General features: G+C 37.7%; 1 protein-coding gene across 1 annotated transcript in view; it reads left to right on the top strand.

The window, feature by feature from the left end:
* Positions 1 to 4,706: 4,706 nt before the first annotated feature.
* Positions 4,707 to 23,139, top strand: part of HERPUD2 (HERPUD family member 2) — a 31,034-nt gene continuing 12,601 nt past the window's right edge. Inside the window, exons 1-5 of the mRNA XM_059171550.1 lie at positions 4,707 to 4,972; positions 5,150 to 5,547; positions 16,037 to 16,114; positions 19,086 to 19,199; positions 21,250 to 21,404. Coding sequence (XP_059027533.1) covers positions 5,401 to 5,547; positions 16,037 to 16,114; positions 19,086 to 19,199; positions 21,250 to 21,404 — 494 coding nt within the window. The 5' untranslated portion in view covers positions 4,707 to 4,972; positions 5,150 to 5,400. The remainder of the gene's footprint in view (positions 4,973 to 5,149; positions 5,548 to 16,036; positions 16,115 to 19,085; positions 19,200 to 21,249; positions 21,405 to 23,139) is intronic.

Here is a 23,139-nt window from a genome sequence, read left to right as displayed (position 1 = left end):
ATATGGGGAGGAAGTGAGATTTCACACTAATAACCAGTCCAGCTTGTCAGCCTTACAAGTGAGCCACTTTGGAAGAAGTATCTCCAGTCATCCCAACAGGGCCTTCAGAAAATTGAATATGAATTCCTGCAGCTGAAATCCTGCTTACAATTTCATGAGAGACTCAAACCAATACCACTAGCTAACCAGTTCCCCAAATTCTGACCCGTGGTTTTGGGTGTATATTGTTTTGCAGCAAAAGACAATCCATAAACCTAAGTCAAAATTCTCTAAAGGGTGAAAAGTATAAGGGATTTGCCCTTCCCTGCTTCTCTCGTCACCTAAAGAAGTCAGTGAGGTATTATTTAGCTACGATTTCTTCCAAGGACTGTCATAAGTAAGTCACTAGATTGAATCATCAGGGAGAGACTTCAGTCTTAGCCAAATGGTCACTCTAAGTATCGACTAGAAACAGAGTTTCTGAAAAGCAGAAATCCAACGGTTAAACCAGCTTATGAAGATTTCTAATACACAAATTAATAGAAATACAGATGTGTCCTTATGAAGACTATTCTAAAAAAATTATGTGTCTAAATGCTTATTGCAGTCACCATAATTGATGAGGGATACACAAACTACTGTGTCCAAAGGTGAGTCAGTATTCTGGGTGATCTGGAAACCATTCTTTTTTTTTTTTTTTTTAAAGATTTTATTTATTTATTTGACAGACGGAGATCACAAGCAGGCAGAGAGGCAGGCAGAGAAAGAGAGGGAGGAAGCAGGCTCCTCGCTGAGCAGAGAGCCCAATGTGGGGCTTGATCCCAGGACTCTGGGATCATGACCTGAGCCGAAGGCAGAGGCCTTCCCCACTGAGCCATCCAGGTGCCCCTGGAAACTATTCTTAAGGATGACTGAAGGATCTGGGCCTTTTTAGTTTGGAGAAATCAGAGTATTTATTCATTTGAAGGGCTGGCATGTGGTATAAGAGTAAACATATTTTAGATTCGTCAAGAGGAGCAAAGTTGTCTAATGGCAAATAATAGGAAGGCAGGTATTAATTTGCTTATAATAACCATGGCTGTTGAACATCAGGTCATGCTGTAGTGAAAACAACAGTGTTCCTTCTACTTGGAAGAGTTCAAGCCAAAGTTGGCTGACTGCCCTTCAGAGATATGGTGATTCTGGCACTAGCTGGAATACTGATCTAGATAACTTCTAAGATGTTGTTCCTGAAAGCCTTCTCCTCCTGAATGTGTCTTGGTATGTATGAATATCTTTAAATAAGAAAGTTCAGTGTAGTGGGAAGAGTCTGTATTATACAGGAGTCAGAACTAGCTGTATGATTTTTGGCAAGACATTTCGCATTTCTGCGCTTCACTGTCCTCACTACCTCTCAGGGCTGTTCTGAGAACTCATTAGATGACACATCCCTCAAATCACCCATTTGGTGTTTAATGCATGTGTGGTTTTCTTCCTTCCATTTCCACAATATGGTTTATAATCAAACATCTGGGACCCATTAAGATTTTGAAAGTGTAGTGTTGAAATGAGCTAATTTGCCTAGGCTTTAAGTGTAGGATTTCATTGTTTTTAAACAATGAACTTGATTAACATTTGATTAGATACTTTGTGGCACAGCATCCTAAAAAAAAAAAAAAAAAAAAAGACAAGTTTGGTTGTAAGTAGAAATAGAAGGAATCAGAAACCAGATGGCCAACATCATCTTTGAAATTTGCAACTGCAAGATCATCACTTGACTTAAGTCTTTCCTCTCAAGATTATTTAAAAAAAAAATAAAAATCAAAACACCACAAACTATATTATTCAACATCAAAAAGTATTTTACCTTCCTGGAAGATAGTCCAAATTTCAGTTAAGAAAAGTTCAGTAACAAGCACTTTATTTTCTTAAATTTTTAGGAGAAACTGGAATCTCACAGTATGAGTCAATATATGCTTATTTAGCTATCTTCTTTCCCACCCCAAAGATGAAAAGAATTGGAAAATGTCCCACAAATACTGTAAATCAACTCATGATTTACAAATAATTTTCTTTTAGACGAGTTTTACTTTCTTAACCCCATGGGCAGAAGTCACCTTGAACTACTGAATTATCTAATAGGATTATGTGTGCTGAATAGTTAATATTGTTCAAGTAGATTTAGTCTTTTTTTTTTTAAGATTTTATTTATTTGACAGAGAGAGAGAGAGAGACTTCACAAGTATACAAGAGAGGCAGGCAGAGGGAGAGGCGGAAGCAGGCTCCTTGCTGAGCAGAGAGCCTGATATGGGGCTCCATCCCAGGACCCTGAGACCATGACCTGAGCCGAAGGCAGAGGCTTAACCCCCAGAGCCACCCAGGTGCCCCTTAAGTATATTAAGTCTTAACCACCATAAATCCTTTACTATCTATTAGCATCACACCCTTAAGTATTTTCATTGGAGGCTCTTTTTTAGCAATAAATGGTAACTGAGATGTACAATTGTTCTTTCCCATTTCCATGTATCTGTAACTCATACAGTGATCTAAATAGGCAGTTCAATGCTCATAGCAGTCTTTAAGTAACTGCAATCTTGCATCTCCTCAATGCTAACAATTTTTTCTACCCCAAATTCCAAGGTAAATACTATTCACATTTTGGGGACCATCCTTTCATACACTGTTCTATACACATGTATACTTAACAAAAATGGGATCACATTCCAGGATCATGTGTTATGACCAAATTCAACAGTATCAAAAGCATTTCTAAAGCACTTAGGTGACTGTGAAATTAAAAAAAAATCATTTGTCTATATCATTTTTATACCCATATATTTCAATCTCTTGAATGTTCCTTACATTTTTAAATGTTTTTTGTCCATACTAGTGAACCACTGCTTTAAATAGTGAAGAGCACAGTGAAATGCACATTCTGCCTTAATATTAATAATTACTAACATATATATCATCAAAAATGTACATTTCACAGTGCCAACTGAGATGACCATATTACTCAGTCTAAGTCACAAGCATAAGTGACAAGAGTTGCAGAGTTAGGTGGTGGTGGTTGCGGAAACTTTCTGGCTCAAACAGGAAATGGACACAAAAGTCGTCTTAGGGCAGACAGCTTAGGACTTACATGGTCGCACAATGATGCCATAAAGGATCTAGTCTCTGAATTGTTCTGCTCTGTCATCCTTGGAATGCAGGCCTCTGTTCCATTTGTTGCTTCATGACCGAACTATGGATGCTGCACCTCTGGCATCATATTCCTCAAGCAAAAAAAAAACAAAACAAAACAAAAAAAACAACAACAAAAAAAACAGGTTTAGGGCATGTTCTGGCCCACAGAACATGTCCATCTAAAAGCTTTCTTGAAAGGGCCAGCGGCAACTTTAACTTTTGTCTAATTGGCTGGAGCTGCATCAAATGGACTACTCCTAGATGTACAGGAGTCTAGAAAAGGTATTTTTAGCTAGAATTAAGTTAAAGTTCCATTAGGTAGAAAGAGACCAGGGTCTGCTACAGAAAACCTGAGTCATAGTAAGCTCTCCTCAGTACATGATAAAAAAATAAAGGGGGCCTCACTCTTATTTCTGAAGAGCATTTAGAGGGTATGGCTCAAATATGGTAGATGTCCTACCACCAGGAAGGTAGTGAAGGAAGTGAGGGTGTAAGGGATCCTGCTGCATTAGCTACAGAGAGGAAGAGTTTCCTCCGTGGTCACTAAATGGTAGCTAGCCTTCATTAACCCTTCTGAAGGCGAGAGGGAAAAAGACTAGCTCTCTTTATTATCTGCTTGCCTTGTCCTGTACGTGGAAGTGGAAAATGCACGTCCAACTTTAACTTGCTGTACTGATCTCCAAACCCGTGCAGAAAATGGAGAATAAGTCAGTTCTGGGCAGTGGACAAAACCTTTGCGTTCTATGTCCAAGCTGTGAAAACAGCAAAATAACACTGCCATCTTTCTTCATCTCCCACTGAACGAAACACTCAGTAGGGGCTCAGTAAACACTTAACCAACTTCTGTGAAGACTAAGAAGAAAGAGATGGAAATTAACATCTGAGATACTGTCATATGCCTGAACTGTACCAGATGGCTTACATACGTGGCTCATGTGCTCATCAACACGCAGTTAGATAGCTACTACCTTTTGGAGAACTAAACCAAGGCTCAGAGAGGATAGCCAGGGTCACACGGAAAGTAAAGGCAGGCTTCAGGCTTCACTGAAAGCCTTTGCTCCCTACGCAGTGTACCCCAGGGTCTCTCCTCCACCAAAGGTCCTGGTACCGTGCTTTGCAGACAGTCGACACAAGACATTTGGAGCGAAAGTTTGATTCGGCATCTTGAAGGACACTAACTTCTGCAGAGAAACTCCTAGGGTGGAGAACATTTCTCCAGGCTCCAGGGTGTGGTCAAAACAGGACGTGCTAGCGCCAGCTCAGCTCGTGGTGAGGCCTGAGCACGGCTGGGGGACGGGACCCAGCGAGCGGTCAGGCCAGGTGGGCTCCAACACAGCCCAGCGGCTTCGGGGCGACCCGGAGCTCAGCCCGCTGTCCCCGGGGCAGTCCGGGGGCGGCGGGGGGCTGCGACTACAGAGGCAAAGCCGGGCGCCGGGGCGGGCCACGCGTGACGCACTTCCGTCCTGCGCCTTCCGGCTTAAAGGGGCCCCGGGACCGTCCTCGTAACAACAAAACCAGCGCGCTCGCGCCGGGCCCCTGGGCTTCTCGTCCCCGCCCTCCTGCCACCTGCCGCCGCCTCGGCCGCGCCCGGCCCTGCGCCGCGCTGCAGCGTCCTGCCCGAGGGGTCAGGCGGAGAGCGGACCGCGCCCTTTGGCCAACTTCTCCCGCGGCCACCGCGCCGCCTCGCGAGACCCGGGGCCGGGCTGTGGCCGCCGCGGAGCAGCAGGAAGGGAGCGGCCCCGCGGAGGACGCCCGGTGGGACTGTGCGGACGGCGGCCCTGTCCGGGCGCGGAGGGCGGCGGTGGCGGGCCCCGCGGCCTTCTTTCAGGTACCCCCTGCCCCGGCGGGTCTCCCTGAGCGGCTCGGCCCCTTCTCTGGTCCGCTTGGCAGGGCCGTCGCGTAGGGGCCTTATTGCGTTTCAGCTTGGGGGTCGCGGCGGGGGCGGGGCAGTGACTCCCTCCCTTATCATTGCTTTCTCTCTCTTCCTCCCGGCCTCTCTCCGCAGTCCGGAGCCCGGCGGAGCCCGGACCTGGCGGGGAAAGCTGCACCCACGGCCGGGTCCCCGGACCCCGCCGCCGCCACTGTCCATCATCCTTGGTACCGGCAATGGCCTTTGTATCGCCCGATGCACTTGTGACTGACTTGGACACGGAATATTAAGAACCTACTTGCTGCCGTCCCTGTGCTGGTCGCGCCGGCAGTTACCACCTGGGCTCATCTGGGCTGCTCCTCTTGACTGTTCAACTCGGGGGCACCATGGACCAAAATGGGATGGAGATTCCTGTGACCCTCATCATTAAAGCACCAAATCAGAAATACAGTGACCAGACTATTAGCTGCTTCTTGAACTGGACCGTGGGGAAACTAAAAACGCATCTATCTAACGTGTACCCTAGCAAACCAGTAAGTGTCTTAAAAGCTGGGCACAGCTGCTCTGGCCAGCAACTTTTCGTGCCATGCACTCCCGTCTCTCTGTTCATCCCCTCCCTTCTTGAATCAAATAGGTCTCTTGCTAGACTGCGAAGTATTTTGAGTTCCGAGATGTGTGTGTGTGTGTCTCTCGAGTGCCTCAACCATCATTAGTATCTTCCTCATGAGGTTCAGTTAATTAGTAAGAGTACTGTGTACAAAAATATCAAGGGACATAATAACTGACAGGCATAAAAAAGGACCATTTTCATTGGACTTAAGTCATTGGCCTAGTATGGGAGAGACAGATGGATCCTTAAAAAAGGTAAACACTGCAACCTATATTAAAGCTTTTATTGCTTTAGTTAGGCGTTGAGACTTTTAGAAGAACTACAGAAATAAGGCAGTTACTGCAAAAGCAGGAGGTTTAGAAAATCAACTCTTAGTTGGTCTTGTCTGTCAGTATTTTTGATACAAATATTTTTAATAGAGGAAATAAAAACCCCCGAGTTATTTAAGTGCTTGAGACAAACTAGCTGGAACTGCCATTTTTTTCAGATCCTTTGTTTTAAAGTTAAGATTTTCACAGGGGGTAACAGACTTGTTTTAAAATTTTCTGGTTTACAGAAGATTTCCTGTTGCATATGATTCATTCTACACATTTTCAAAGTAGAAAAATAGTTTTTCAGAATAGTCAGAATTGAAAGTCATACTTCCATAGTGCTGTTTATAACATAGCTGGAATACCATTCCTAAATATATAAGTATATACTTGAGCACATATCTATGTGTGTGTTTGTGTGTCTCTGTCTCTATATATGTATCTATATATAAAAGTGTGTATATACATATACATTTAGATATATGCTCAAGTATGTGCTTATATGAGATCTTTATATTGTATGATTGAACCAAAAGGGACTTAGTTTGCACTATGGTAGACCAAGAGTTACCACTTTTCTAAAACTTTTTCTTTTTCAAAAAGTATCTAAGAGAAGAGTGGTGTGAAACCCAATTACTTTACCTGCACCCACTAGAAGTCAGTTTTTGGCAGGAGTTCTGCCCTTCTAGTGCTAATCTCTAGTACCCATATGGATCATTTGGCTGCTGGGAGGACACATCAGTTGCAAACTTTTCTACACCGTCTCCTTAACCCACTTACAACTCGTACACACACTTCCAGGTTTAACTGTGGCAAACCTGACTTTTCTCTTCTCTTCCAGCAAGTCATCTCCAAGTGAATTGTATTTTTTAAAAAAGATTTTATTTATTTATTTGACAGAGTGCGTGCATGCACAAATAGGGGGTGCTGCAGAGGGAGAGGGAGAAGCAGACTCCCTGCTGAGCAGGGAGGCCAATGAAGGGCTCAATTCCAGGACCGTGGGATCATGACCTGAGCTGAAGGCAGATGCTCAACCCACTGAGCTACCCAGGCACCCCTCCAGGTGAACTGTAATACTAAAATTTATTTCTAGTTAATGAGAGTGGGTGGAACTGGGGGTGAGGACCATGTGTTTGTTGTCTTAGAACTTCACTGAAAACTTCCCGTGGTTTTTAGATTTGACAGGCTTACATTCTAATTTACCACATGGAAACTGATTTGAAGTTTTTAAATTGTTGAACACACCAACTATTTCATAATACCCCACAGGTAGTCTTCAGTATAGGAACTGGAGTATTAGAAGTTAACTTCATAAGATGGTTATTTAGAACAGAACATTTTGTAATATAAGCAATATTAATATATTATGAGAGAAGTTTGGGTTCTTATGAGCACCCGCAAAGACTGCTTGACACTAATTCTGTGTTTAGGCATCTTAAGTGCTATTTGGTGTTTAACAGAGATTATTTCTTAGGCCTGATTCTTCGCACATCTGCCTGGTGGAGGTGGATGATTTAGAAGCAGAGTACGGTTCCAGTGCCTTGTAGAAGTAAGTGTTCTCCAGTAAGGAGTAGAAAAGTTGATGGCTCTGGTCAGTAGCGCTCTAATTGGGTCTGATGGGCCAAGGGTGGGTGGAGGGCCTTCGTCTCTGTGGGCAGTGGTTTCTAGGAAAGTAAATAGGAGCTGCTAGAGGGAAAAGAATGGAGATTTGAAGTTGTCCTTTTAGGATCTCTAAAATAGGTCACATGTCTACTGCTGTTAGCAGAACTCTGGCTAAACTCTGAGCTAACAGAGTTATCTCTTAGCTAACTAGCTAAACAGTTAACAGAACTGGCTAAATATTTAGTCTTAAGGTTTTAGCCTTATCTTCAGGTACTGATTTGACTTAATCACAATCTCCACACGAATATTTGAAATTCAATTTTCCATCTGTCAGTAAACTCGCAGCAAATAAACCCTTTCCCATCAGAGCATATTTTCTTGGGCTTCATTTATTTAATTAGGATTTTATTGACCTGGCATTTGGGTGTCTATATGTTAAGCATGAAGGTGATGATGATCCCTTTGCTGTTATAAAGCTCAGATCCAGTGGGGATACAGATATGTAGTAAAAAGCTCTAGTATTATGTGACTTGTGTTACACGAGAGGGATGCTATAGGAGCATAGGGAGGGAATGGTCAACTCTGAAGGGGAGGTAAGGGAATGTGTAGCTGATTTAAGAAAAGGTTCACAGTGACATTTTTCTTTCTTTCCTTTTCTTTTTCTTTTCTCTTTTCTTTTTTAAGATTTTGTATTTTGAAAGAGAGAGAATGAGAAAGAGAGCATGAGAAGGGGGAGGATCAGAGGGAGAAGTAGACTCCCTCCTGAGTAAGGAGCATGATCCTTTGGGGTCAGAGATCATGACCTGAGCTGAAGGCATTCACTTAACCAACTGAGCCACCCAGGTGCTCTTGGGGACATTTTTCTTAAAGAGTTGATAACAGTTTTAAGTAGACAAGTAGCTGCTTTTTTTTCTTTTTTAAACCTTTTATTTCAAAGGTAATGTTGCTCTGATGATTCTCACTGTAATTATGTATTATGTAAAAAGATTACATATCCATGATGGGCTCCAGAGGGGAAGGTGTTTTCTAGTTAGGAAATAGGGCAGTTGCCATATTTACATAAAACTTTATAGTGCCATCACTAAAAACCTGGAATTGAACTCTTTGGGAGTTTTGTTTAACTTTGAATGTTATTGATAATTGGTTTAGGATTTGGTGTAGGAATTGAAAAGTGTATCAGTTCATGTCAATAGTGTACATAGATAATTGTGAATTATGTTGTGATATGACATTTGTCATCACTTCATGACTTTAGATTTTCCGATCCTGAAATTGGCCAGTAATGTGAAATAATTATTCTGTAAATTTGGGTACTTGCTCCTGGGGCATGAAAATATGTCAGGAAGGCGACTTTTACTTGAGTAGTTTGCGACTTTAATCTAGTTTAAGTTTATTTGCTAAAGATGTAAATATGAACGTAGCTGAACTTAATGTTATTCAGTAGAACGGACTGTCTTAGAGAAAACTTTAAAAAGTAGGGATTTCTAAGTCTTATTAGGGCTCTTTCTCATTATTGCTTCTTTCTCTCATACACAAACAATAACTAAGATGGACCTGACTCACCCTGAATTCAGTTTTGAGGATAAACGGGCTTTCCTTAGCTTCTCACTTTTCAGTCTTGAGGTCAAAATGCCTGTTAAACGTGTCCCTCGGTTCTGGGTAGATTTCCTTTGTCTTGGTGCTTTATACTCTCAAACTAAAGCAGTCATATCATTTTCTCTTCTAGCTCTCCTGCTCAGCTAGGGAGGTTTGTTCTGGTTTTTCAAATTGCTCCACTGCTCTGAGATTATGTTAGAATTAAAGACATAGGAATAGAACCAGTTGTATGGGTTCTGTTCTTGAGAATATAACATTCCATAACCAAATTGCCTACAGTTGAGGTGGAAGTCTTAATTTCATTAGCAGTGGAAATAGCTTGAATAATATAATTTGAGGTTTATATCTGTCTCATTTTTGTAATTCCCTATTACCTTACTCAGGTATATCATTTAAAAAACTTACTTAACTGTCTCAGAACTATTGACTTAAAGGAGCTTATAATCCATACTTTTAAATAATTTTTGTTTTATAAGACTTGTCTTTACAATTTTAGTGCATATGTTTAAGAGGGTTTCATGTCACGTAGCAATATAGTTCATATTTTTAAAACTCTGAACAAAGGACATTATTACATTGTGAAGATTGATGAAAAGTTAAAAGTTTTGAATGAGTGCGGACTAAATCTATTTTTTTTTTTATTTTTAAAAAGATTTTATTTATTTATTTGACAGAGAGAGATAGAGCAAGAGAGGGAACACAAGCAGGGGGAGTGGGAGAGGGAGAGGCAGGCTTCGGCTGAGCAAGGAACTTGATTAGGTGCTTGATCCCAGGACCCTGGGATCATGACCTGAGCCGAAGGCAGATATTTAATGATTGAGCCACCCAGGTGCCCCTTATTTTTTATTTTTTAATTTTTTTGAGATTTTACTTATTTTCCAGAAAAAGAGAGGGAGGAAGGGTAGGAGGGAGAGAAGGAGCGCACAAGCAGGGGGGGCTAGAGGCAGAGGGGGCTAGAGGCAGAGGGAGAAGCAGCAGGATCCCTGCTGAGTGAGGAGCCCTATGTTTGACTCATCCCAGGACCCTGGGTCATGACCTGAGCTGAAGGCAGGCACTTAACCAACTGAGCCACCGGACATCCCTAAATTTGTTTTATTTAACTCCTTTGTAGTCTTTTCCTAATGTATTTTTTCAGGAAATAACAGTACTATGTTTTGTTTAATCATGCATTTTTTAAGATACGGATTTCTCTAGAACTTTTAGTTAAGTTTCTCACCTCTACATAATAGATAGTGATTTCATGGTCTCAAATGCTTTTGTTTAGCTGTCACAGTTGGTGCTCAGATTTTAAACTTCCATTTACTAAGTGGTTGCCATGTATCTTAAGCATTCTACTAAGTATTTTATATGTTTTATCACATTTATTCCTCATAGACATCTTATGATGTAAGTTTTATTTATTAGCTCTATTGTATAAATAATAGAACTCCTTATGTAGTAGAATTAGAATTTGAACCCAGGTTGGTCTGACTTTCAAGTCTCAGTGCTTAAACCATTAATTCACATTGTATATGATGGTTATATGTAATAAGATGAAGAAAGGCATTTAGGGGCCTGGCCATCTTATATATATACACTTACAAACTGCAGAGAAGTGAAGTATAAAAAGGGGTGTGTGGTTAGATGGTTTGTCATTTAAAGGCTGTAGATGAATGGATAACATAGCCTTAATAGGTCATGTTAGTGTGTGCTATTTCTGTTTATTTTGATGAATTTTAGGGAAGTTATGGGAATCTAGTATGTTAAGACCTCAAAAGCACATTGCTTTTCTTTATCTTTTCACATTCTTGCTTGCTTGTATAAACCATAGCAGACATGTATTTTGGCATTCTCTGTTGTATGTATACCTGATTTGCAAATGGCCTGTGAGTGGAAACAGCTAAGCAGGGATGTCCCTTTGGGATTCTAGAGAAAATTATTTTTTAAGCTCCTGTATGCTGGTTTTGTTTATTGCTGTTCCAAGAAGATTAGGGGTAGAGGCAGTTTGGGTAAACCATACTTCCTTTTACAGTGCTTCTGAATTCTCTGGGGTCTTTAATTTGGGTGAATTTAGTGGGAATGAGAGGAAGCTTTGTTACAATCCAAATTCATAGAATTCATTTCCCACAGAATCAATATGTTGTGTACCTTCTGGGAACCACCTCTTTACAGCTATTTGACGCTTGTGACTGAGCTATCTGTAAGTACTGAAATAATAATAATTACCAGTTTAAATGGGTAAGGACTTGGGTTCTAGTTCTTTGAACTAACATGTAAGTTGAAGATTTTTTACTACGGTATTTGACTATGGTGATTCAAATATACTAATAAGAACATGATTTTTTAAAGCCATCCAAAATGAGAGACTGTATTTAGTTCCTCATATACAAAATTTAATCTTTTGATACCAACGAGGTGACTTTCTAGAAATACGAAACTGTTGTTGGTTTTGTAAACTCATCTATCAAATTCTTCTATTTTAAATGCATTAGGGATGCACAGTGTTTTGTCTGTTTTGATATCTGATTAAATGTTAAAAAGTCAGATACTTTAGATAGTATATGTAAACATTTTAGGAAGAAAAACATCTTCCTAGTTTATGACTTATTTTTGCATATTATATTAAGCTGATGAGCTTTCCTCACCTTGGTTTTTAGCAGTGTCTGTTAAGTGGGTGGTAGAATTTTTTGGGCCAGTTAGTTAAGCAGGTATTTATTTGGAGTGGCCTTGGTTCTATCTCGCTCCTCAGAGTACCATTAGGATGTTCCTAACTTGGTAATTTAGCTGCCTTGGCTCTACCATGTAATACCAGGTACCATGTATCTCTAGGCTTTATCTAGTGGTTGAGTAGTGGAAGTAGTGAGAGTAGCATTATCTGATAGGACTTGCTGACTATTGGATATAGTGTGTGAGCAACAGGAAGAATGGGGGTGGTGTTAACATAGATGGTCAAGTGTTATGTATCTCTGTAACCAGTATCTTAACAGTAGACTTTTAATGGACAATTTAATTAGGACTTAGTTTTAGATTTACCAATCCTGAGTCTTCTGGATTTTTATATAGAAAGGGTATCATGTGATTTTTTTTTTTTTAAAAAGCTACTGAGATTATGAAGTTTGTTATAGCATATATATAGTAACATTACTTAACCTAACTAATACAGAAATGGATTTCCAATCACGATAAACGATGCTGTTATTAGCTGGTCTGGATAAATAAAATTGTGTCACTTTTATAAGTGAAACTGAATCGAATTGAGATCTCAGAAATCTGTATTTTTCCCAGTACTCTAGTTTATGATCCAAAATGGCTAGTTGAAAGTTCAGGCTAGTTGAAAGTTACTGCCTGAATCAGTTGATTACTGATTGTATTGTTTGTTATCATGTCTAACTACTGGTTTTCCAGATATTTAAATTAATTAATGTATTGATATTTAAAGTGAAGAGGGAATTCTTTTAGTGACATAGAAAAATTTTCAGATCTTCTCACCTAAGTTAGGCACATGAAAATTCCTTTTTCTGTTTTTCAGTCATAGTAAAATTAAAGAATTCCTTTCTTTTAAAATTTCTGATTATTTGAAGACATTTGAATATTTAATTTCATGAAACAATTTTATTGAGATATAATTCACATACTGTAAAACTTGCTCTTTAAAGTCTAGAAGTCCATCAACAGAAGAATAAAGAAGATGTGGTATGCATATATATATCAATCACATGTAGCAAATATATATGCATATATACCTATACATACACAGTGGAATATTATGCAGCCATCAAGAAATGAAATCTTGCCTTTTGCAATGACGTGGATGGAGCTAGAGGGTATTATGCTAAGAAGTAAATCAATCAGAGAAGGGCAATTATATGATCTCACTAATATGTGGAATTTGAGAAACAAGGCAGAGGATCATGGAAGGGAGGGAAAAATGAAACAAGATGAAACCAGAGTGGGAAACAAACCATAAGAGACTCTTAATCTCAGGAAACAAACTGAAGGTTGCTGGAGTGGAGGGCTGTGGTGGGGAGGGGGTGGCTGGGTGATGGATACTGGGGAGGGTATGTGCTATGGTGAATGCTGTGAATTGTGCATGATGAATCACAGACCTGTACCCCTGAAACAAATAATAAATTAGTTAATTAAAAAAAGCAAAAACCAAAACAAAAAAATAAAATTAAAAAATCCTTGCTCTTTAACATGTGCAACCCAGTGGTTCTTAGATAATTCACAAAGTTGTGCAGTTATTATGACTGTCTAATTTCAGAAAATTTTGATACCTCAAAAAAGAAAACTTATGCTCACTGATAGTCACTCTCCATTTTTAGTAACTACTGATCTACTTTCTGTCTATAGATTTGCCTATTCTGGAAATTACGTATCAATGGAATCATAGTATATATGGTCTTTTTTGTCTGGCTCCTTTCACTTAGCATAATGTTTACAAGGTTCATCCACATTATAGCATGTATCATTTCTTCATTACTTTTTATGGCCAACTAGTATTTATTTTATGTATTTATCATACTTTGTTTATTCATTCATCAGTTGATGGACATTGAGATTGTTTCTACTTTTTGGCTATTATGGTTAAAGTTGTTCTGGACATTCTTATGCAAGTTATCGTGTGGACATAAGTTTTCAGTTTTCTTTGGTATATACCTAGGAGTGGAATTGGGTATATGTTGAGACATCGAGTAACTCTTTTTTGGGGGGGGTAGATTTACTTATTTTAGAGAGACAGAGAGTGAACAGGGAAAAGGACAGAGGGAGAGGGAGAGAGACTCTCAAGCAGACTCTGTGCTAAGCATGGAATCCTTCTTCAGGCTTGATCTCAAAAGACCATGAGATCCTGAGCTGAGCCGGAAATCGAGAATCTGCCGCTTAACTGACTGAGCCACGTAGGTGCCCCCCATTGGGTAACTCTTTGTTTAACTCTCTGAGGAACTGCCAAACTTTCATAGAGGCTGTTCCATTTCATATTCCTACCAGTGGTGTGTGAGGGTTCCAATTTCTCCACATCCTCATCCATACTCGTTTTTGCTTCGTGTACTTGGTGGGGGGTGCGTGCCATGTAATTTTGCTATATTATTGTATGCCTTTTTGAAAATTGATGTTCCTTTGTTATGGAAAGATAAAGGTTTATTCAAAGTTGACCTAATTGATACTTCTTTTGTTGACTGTGGTAATGTTGCAGTTATTTGGGGGTAAAAGAACAAAAACAAAAACCCAAAACCTGTTCCAGATACATACTGCTTTTACAGGTGAAAAGAAATGATGTGTGATATTTGTTTCAAAACTCTCTTTTCCCTCAAAAAGGCAATGGGGGATAGATGAAAGAAGAATAGCAAAATATTGATAATTGTTTGAGTTGAATATTTGGGAGTTCTTGAAGATGGTATCTTGGGGTTTGTTTTGTTCTTTCCACCTTGTGTATGTTTGAAAATTTTCGTAGTAAAGAAAAAAAATTCGTAAGACTGTCCTTTATGCAGAATGGTATGACATAGAAGTATCAAATGTTTGGACTGATGGAAAAATGATACCTTATAATGACTTACGTAGTATTTATCAAAGAAACTTTTTTAGATTCCAGCTGAATTAATAATTATATTATGGAAACTTATAAAGCATTATAGAATTCATTTTGTCCATGGGTTAAATCAATTATTATCTACTTAGCTTTTAAGTTATGTTATATAATTTACTATTCATTCCCCACTCAGTATTTATATGTATTAATTGAAATTTCAAGATTTGTGACAGTGTATTTTAAAAAAAAACCTCTTGTGTTAATTTGGTTGTTTATATATTGGAATTTGAACTTGTGCATTTTGGGAATGGCAAACTCAAAATACTCTCAGGAGAAGCTAGATTATGCCTAACAGCTAAGTATCTTGGAAACAGAGCTATACCTTTCCCTTCATCGTGGGTGCTCAAGCAACCCTGAACCACAGATCTTATTCAGTATGACAGTTTCTATTATGATTATTTTTGCTATAAGACCCTTGTTAGTAGCCATGCTGAATACATATATTCTGTTTGAAAATTGTCACAGTTGTTGCTTGGATTTGGCATATTTAACAATTGTTGATATAACTAATATTTAATTGTTTTAATAGAATTTGTGGAACATCTGCCTATTTAGGTACTATGGGGACCATACACAATTTGATTTTAAATACTTTAATAGTAGTAGTGTGAGCACTTAGCAGATTTATCATACATACAAAATGGGACAGAAGTAACCAGAATGTATTTCCTATTCTCGGTTTCATATAGAGATGACAGCTGAATCTCTATGCACTTGAGTTGATTTTTCTTTAGTCCTGTGTTTTTGAAAAATGTACAGAGGTATTTGTGAGAATGGCAGGAATAATAAAAACTGGAATTGTTACATAAAACTGTAACTGAATCCAAATGACTCTTGAATTAAAACCAATAAATTGTGCTGTATGTTAGTAAAGAAGAAAATAAATTTTGTGTATTCTTTTAAATTATAAATACTGATAAAGCAATTCAAAGTAACTGTGGTGACCTTGAAGTTTTATCCCATTGTTGACTTATTATTACTAGAAGGCTAGCCATCTTCTCATATTGTTAAAGGTTTTTGATGATAGTCACACATGCATTGTATGATGGCTGAAAAGGCAAACTTCTAGTTTACCTTTTTCTCCTTTTTAAAAAAAAATGGTAATTACCTGTATTTAGTTTTATCTACCTATTTATATTTTATTATAAACTATCATTTGCTGAACTCTTAATGTCTTAAGTAGAATTTGGGGAAAAAAAATCCTTAAATTATGTCAGTTTTCTGCTAAACTGTGCCTAAAGGGAGTTTTACTTTACTCATATTTAGGCATGTTATTCCCAACTTCCAATTTGTATAATTAGAAAAAGTTGAATTATTTTCTTTGTCCCATTTCTTAGTTGACGAAGGATCAGAGATTGGTGTATTCGGGCAGACTGCTTCCCGATCATCTGCAGCTGAAAGACATTCTCAGAAAAGTAAGCTTTTCTAACCACTATTTGATACCAGATACATTCAGAGTATGAAAAGAGATATGTTCTGAACTTTTATCTATATCCAACTAGTTCAGTTTTAGATAACTAAAACTGGGTAGCAAAACAGATGAACATGAATTAGAAAGTAAGAAACATAATGATGGAGTCTAGTTAGTTTAGGTAGTAGTTTTGTATATCCATCTGATAGCTAAATATGAAATATGATTTTATGTTTCTGTGCAGGTATTTGTTATATAAGAAAGCAGTATTGACTTATCAGTAGAGTATTCAAGTAGTAGTGAAGGATTTTCACTGATAATCTCTTCTCTCTTAAATCCCTTAAATCTTAAATCTTAAATTTTAGCTTTGCTGTTGTGACTTCTTGCTGTCATTTTCATTTTAATCAGGTAGTTTTAGTTTGCCAAAGTGGTTTAACAGCTTCTCTTCCTTGACCCCCCTCAAAAATAGTGGATTGTGGGGGTGCCTTGGTGGTTCAGTGGGTTAAGCCCCTCTGCCTTTGGCTCAGGTCATGATCTCAGGGTCCTGGGATCGAGTCCTGCATTAGGCTCTCTGCTCAGCAGTTAGCCTGCTTCCTTCTCTCTCTCTCTGCCTACTTGTGATCTCTCTGTCAAATAAATAAATAAATAACTTAAAAAATAGTGGATTGCAGGAGATTTTTCCTCTTTCTCTCTCTTTGATAGACTTTTTTTTTTTTTTTAAAGTAAGCCCTATGCTCAATGTGGGGCTTGAATTCATGACCCTGAGATCAAGAGCCACATCCTTACTAATGACCCAGCCAGGTGCCCTGATAGACGTGAATTTTTGGAGTAGTTTTAGGTTCACAGCACAGTTGAGCAGAAGGTATAGAGATTCTCCATATACCCCATGTTTTTACATATGCCTAGGCTACTTCACTAACAAAATTCCACATCAGAGTGGTATATTTGTTATAACTGACATTGTACACAGTGATGTACAGCGATGCAGCATTATCATCAAAAGTCCGTAGTTTACATTAGAATTCACTCTTGGTGTGGTACAATTTATGGGTTTCCCAAGTAAATAATGACGTGTATCCACCATTATAATATCCTGAAGAATAGTTTCACTACCCTAGAAATCCTGTGTGCTCCACCTGTTCATCTTCCCCCTGTGTTTATGCTTAAAAATGTTTCTGCTATATGCTCTTTGAAATACACACTTATTTATAATTTTAATCCAAGATGGCTAGACTATGCATATGAATACTTTAAAAAAATTATTCATTTGACAGAGAGAGAGAGACAGCAAGAGAGGGAACCACAGGTAGGGCGAGTGGGAGAGGGAGAAGCAGGCTTCCTGCTGAGCAGGGAGTCCAGCACGTGCGATCACAGGACCTGGGATCATGATCTGAGTCAAAGGCAGACACTTAATGACTGAGCCACCAGGGGGCCTCTTAATACTTTTAAAAAGGTTTTTGCTTCCATAAATGATTTCTGTCCAGAAGAGTTAAAATAAAAATGCTCAAAGGATGTTGTGCCCCTTATATGAAACATTTTGAACAATCTGTTTATTATTCTGAATAGATCTTAAAAGCGTTTTTGTTAAAGTCAGGGTACCCCTTTACTTTTTTTCAGGTAGATGCTGACATTAGCTTTACCAGTTTAGTTATTTAATATTCAGCAGAAACGTTCTCCAAAGGTGAATGAAAACTATTAATTGATTGTGATTAATAATGACCTTTGAAACTAGATTTCTAAGGGTAAACATCTTATACTTGGATGCTTTTTAGTATTTTGTATTCTGAAGCTAAGAGGACCTTAAGTCAGGTGTGCTTTCTACCTACCTTCGTAGGCATAGTTCATGTCATGCTTTCTCTGGGAATGTCTTCTCCCTAGCTTTCTAACCTTGTTAACTTGTTAAACAATTGTAATTTATGCCTCTCAGTTTTGTGCAAAAGAGTGTTTTATATATTCCCTAACTGTGCTCTAATGTGTTGTTCTGATATTTTAACAATGTCGTGAGCCTCTTTAGGTGAAGGGTTGACTCTTACCCTTTTTTGGATTCACCTCAGAATTACGCACAATTCTAGGATGATGGAAGGCATTGATACATTCTTAGTTTCTGGTAGCTTCGTTTCTCTTTCTCACAAATGGGAATCTTTCTTTTCTTTCTGTCCCGTTTTCTTTACAATTTTCTTCTTTTCTTTTCTTTTTTCCTTTTTTTAAGTTGCTGAGTCATCCTTTGTTCTTCTCTGCTCTCCTTCATTTTCTCTCCTTTCTCCATCTTACATATACTAGCTTTATACCTGACTATAAATAGACTCATGAAATTACTAAGCTTAAATGCCATTCCTAATCCTTATTAGAATATGTTCCTTCAGCCATAGTCACAAGGCAACACATGGAATACGTACAGAATGTAGTTCAAATATATACTTTAAATCTGTGTATAATTGTTAGGGGTAGAACTAATTTTTGAATTAAAATAAAAGAAACTATATCACCTGGCTAAAATTAAGTAGTACAGTTGAGTTTCTTTATTAGGGCTGCAAAGTCTCAAGTAATGGAAATATTTTCACTACTCAAAATTTGTAGGCCCAAGTTCCAATGTGACTGTTACATAGTTTTGATATTATAATGCTAGATATCTTTATGTTGAAGAAGTAGATTGCATTGCTACAACTTCACAGCACTGCTTGCTTTGAGACTCCTTGATATACAAAGTAATTTTTTCGTATAATAGGTATTGCATAGTCTATAGTTAGACTAGATGGTTTTCTATAGAGCATGGAGAATATATTGAATTCAGAAGGGCCCCAGATAGTAAAAGAGTAAATCACCATACCTTCAAATGGCAATGATTTATTACTAATAAATACGCTACGCTAGAAAGGAATTTAAAATTGGAGTTAAATATTTCAGCTTAGTTACTGACTTTTTGAATTATACACTTTCCAGTACTACTCTTTCAATGTAATTTTCTTTAATTTTAGCAAGATGAGTATCATATGGTTCATCTAGTATGTACTTCTCGGACTCCTCCCAGTTCTCCAAAATCCAGCACCACTAGAGAAAATCATGAAGCATTGGCATCCAGCAGCAGTTCTGTGAGTTTTCTGGGGAGGAGTAAATGTTGAAGTTTTCTGATTATCCTTGGAAGTGAAAAAACAGAACAATTGGAGCTTGTGGGTTGTGAGATTGTGTTTTGAACAGCTTGAGTTAGGCGTTTAAACTTTGTTTTTAGAGATCCAGTGCATAGTGTTATCCCTGGAAGCTTGAGTTATTTGCTATAGGGATTGAAGATCCAAACTTCAGGGGTTAAATCCTAAAATACCCAGAAAACAGAGTGATGATATGAATACATAGTTTAAAATCTAGGACTAGTAAAGTTTCACAAATATTAAAGGTATTTGTATTCAAGGTGGATTAAATTATTTAAGTTTTGAGTACGCTAAATCTTCTTGAAGTAGATTGCTTCGTCAAGAATTTTGTTTTTTTAAAATGACTGGATTTGGACATACATTCCAATTTCAGGAGGAAAAATTATTTCATCTGCTCAGTTCTTTCAGACTTGGGTATTCATTTTTCCCTTCTTATTTCCATCTGCCAGAATTGTTCTGGAAATTTTTAAAACGTTGAACTTTTCAACTTAGATATACTCATACAACTTTTAAAGACAAATTCTTTATGTTTAATTATTTTTGGTTTCCCATTAAAGTTTTATATGACACCTTTGGAGGTGAGAGAAAAGGATTGGATGAATGGAAGGTTGCTTTAAATCTCTTGGGCAAGGAACTTACATACTGCTAAGTATACTTACCTTCTTGACAAGAATGTAACCAAAACTTGAAGGAGGGGATGGATGGCCTGAGGTTATAACTAGTTGAAGGATCTTCCAGTAATTACTAGTTAACTGTTTCTTTAAGAAACTAGATCCTTTAGTTGCTTTATTTAATTAGTATGGGCTCAGTGGTAAGTATTTTCCAGCATGAACTATGAGAATTTAGCTTTCATTAAACTGAAGTTTGGTTTATCAGTAAAACCAAGGGTCTTTCTATGTTTCCTACCTTTCAATATGAAGAGACAAAACACTGGCCTAGGCACAGAGTTCAGGATATAGTCTTTGGACACATATATGTTGCTTCAGTTTTTGTTAAGAAGGATCCTTCCTGACTTGTCTCGTGATTCCTCAGCCATGATTTCATGTTGTTAGTATATATATATTCATTTTTTTTTCAAGCTGTGTTATGAAAATCTGAGAAGTATTAAGGGAAGATTAAGTTGAATTATCCTTTTTTTATGGCTGAGAAATTTCAGTGGGATTTGAGAATGTCTTAAAAGTCTAGTCACTGAAAGTGTTATCTAATAAGGTCCCAAAAAAATTAGTTCTAGCAAAATTAGGCTGTGATGCCAAATGGCTATGCCTTTCTTCTGTTAATTTTTTAAAAAAATGACTAACATATTATGCTGTTCCATTTAATGAGAAATTTTGACTGGAAAGGAAGCCTTTACCAGTTTAGGTCCCTAAGAATCAGACTCCCTGGACTGATTAGGTAGACACCTACTTGGTGTCTACTTTATGTGGAATAACCTCTTAAAGAAAGCTTTGTTAGTTTTGCCAAAGACTGCTCTTCCTGGCAGGCACTTTTTGCATAGCAGGAGTTAGGAAGATAGACATACCAAAAGACATCCAGTTAATAGGAAGGCAGTATAAGTAAAATATAATTTTAATGAAGTTGGAAAGATGTTAAAATGATATTCTGTCCAGCTATTTTATATTTCAAATGTAATTATGTTTTAAATTTATATAAAACACGTGACAAACTGTTTTCAAACAGCAACAAATTGGGGTGGTCTTTAAGTCATTACATTTTTAAGGTTATTGAATCTGTGAGTTAATATCATCAGAACATGAAAATTTAAAAATCTTTATTGGTATCTTGTTCATTTTTAAAAAAACGTATTTTTTATTTTCTGAGCTCTTAATCTCATCAGAATGAAAGTATCAGCCTGTTATGTTGAGCCCAAGATTCAAATCTGTATATTTCTAAAATTCATTTTTTGCAGTTCATAAATACGTTTTTACCACTGTGTCTCTAATCTCATATTGCAATGAATTAAATCTCCTTGAAGAAATAATTACATTTTTGTTTGTAGAGTTCAGATCAGTCAGGATCAACAACTCCATCATCCAGTCAAGAAACCTTGTCTTTAGCTGCCAGTTCTTCCTCAGAAGGATTGAGGCAACGTACCCTTCCACAAGCACAAACCGACCCAGCACAGAGTCATCAGTTCCCCTATGTAATGCAAGGGTGAGTGAAATCGTAGTTGGGCCTCTTAAAAATCTGTTACTCCTGATTTCAGGATAGTTCCTCTGCAATAATCAATGGAAATTTATTCAGATTATTCCTTATACATTTTGAGAAGTAGGGGGTTAAGTAGAGCAGTGCTTTTGAAAGCTGGCCATACCTCAGAATCATCTAGGGCAGTGCTTCTCAGCCTTTACTCTTTGTGCTAATCACCTGGGGATCTTGTTAAGCTGCAAGTCTGATGCAGTAAATCTGATGAGCCTGAGATTCTGCATTTCCAGCAAGCTCCCAGGTGCTGCTGATGCTTCTGATGCTTTGAGCACACTTCACATAGCAGGATTTAGGTAACTAAACAAATTCTTTTTTAGTCAGTTTCACAATGGATCTACTCAAATTTTCTGGGAAGCTCATGGGTGAGTGAGGATGTTCATGGAAGAGTATAAGGCTCAATAATCTGGTTTTAGAAAGTTCCACAGGTGTTTCTGATCAGCCAGACTTGGTAACAACTGTGATGTATTAAAAAGGATATGTTAACCATTGCATGTTATGTTAACCATCTGTGTTAGAGGAGTTTACCCAAGAGGCTTGATATGGCTATGTTATATTTAGCAATTAGGCAGTTCTAAGGGGAAGTGCAGCCAACAGCCATAGCACATCCTTCAGACAGCTCAAATAAGATCCTGGAGAATACGGTTTGGACCTGGGTTATGTTTGAAACCAAGGTATTTAACTGGGGTACTGTTGTTACTTTTGAAGTAAAGGAAACATGAGTAATATATTGGTAGTGAGATAGTTTTGTATTGCATAGCATGCTATGGTCCTGCAGTGTGTGGCAGTACTCCAGACCTATGATTGTGAGGCTGGAAATAAGGAAGTAGCTAGAACCGTAGAGTGGTAGAAGAGACATAACCTAGGAGTAGCCATTGATGGCTATGTTAAAAGGGATAGAATAAACATTAAGATACTTTTTACTTAGAGCTTTAGACAGTCCTTTTGTTTTTATATTGAATTATATTTGACATAAAACATTAGGTAATTAAGGTGTACAGAAAAACTCTATTCTTAATGTTGAAAAACAAAGGTGAGTACATAGCAAAATATAGGAAAACTCATTGTCTCCTATTTTTTGAATGTGAAGTTTTTTCTGTAAAAGTAAGTATTTAGGTAAGGCTGATGGTTGGCTTTTATGAGGCACCTATGAAACAGTTTTTGTTTTTACAAAATGATTACTGCATACCAAAACATAGTTATTTGTAAAAAGTAATGTTCACAGGGTTTACATTATGGAATAGTAGCTTAAAATATTTTCTGTCCTATGACAGTAATTCATTTCCTCTCTTTTTTTTTTTTTTTCAGAGTAAGACAGTTTCAGTTCCTTTCAATTTGTACAGTGATTTTATTTATTTTATTTGATGGTAGTGCTGGAAAGTGAGAGTATAATGTATATGATAAACCTAAAAGAATATGATTTTTAACTCTTTCAGTGTATTTACTTACACTGAATATATTTTGTAATACAACAAAGCTTATAAGTTGCAGGTCTTCATAATAATACCATAGATATCTTGGAAAAAGATGAATAATTTCTCTAAGATTAATAACTTCTCTAAAAGTTTCTCTTCTCTAATAATTTCATTTCATGAGATGAAAGCGTTCGGCTCTTAGCAATGTATTAAACAGATCAGAAAATTCAGAAATAGTGTTTATTTTGCCAAATGTGAGTATTAAGATGATGAAC

This window comes from Mustela lutreola, chromosome 4 (assembly GCF_030435805.1).
Source record: "Mustela lutreola isolate mMusLut2 chromosome 4, mMusLut2.pri, whole genome shotgun sequence".
NCBI classification, from domain to species: domain Eukaryota; kingdom Metazoa; phylum Chordata; class Mammalia; order Carnivora; family Mustelidae; genus Mustela; species Mustela lutreola.
Note: the sequence above shows the minus strand (reverse complement) of the source record. Positions and strands in the feature narration are given on the sequence as shown.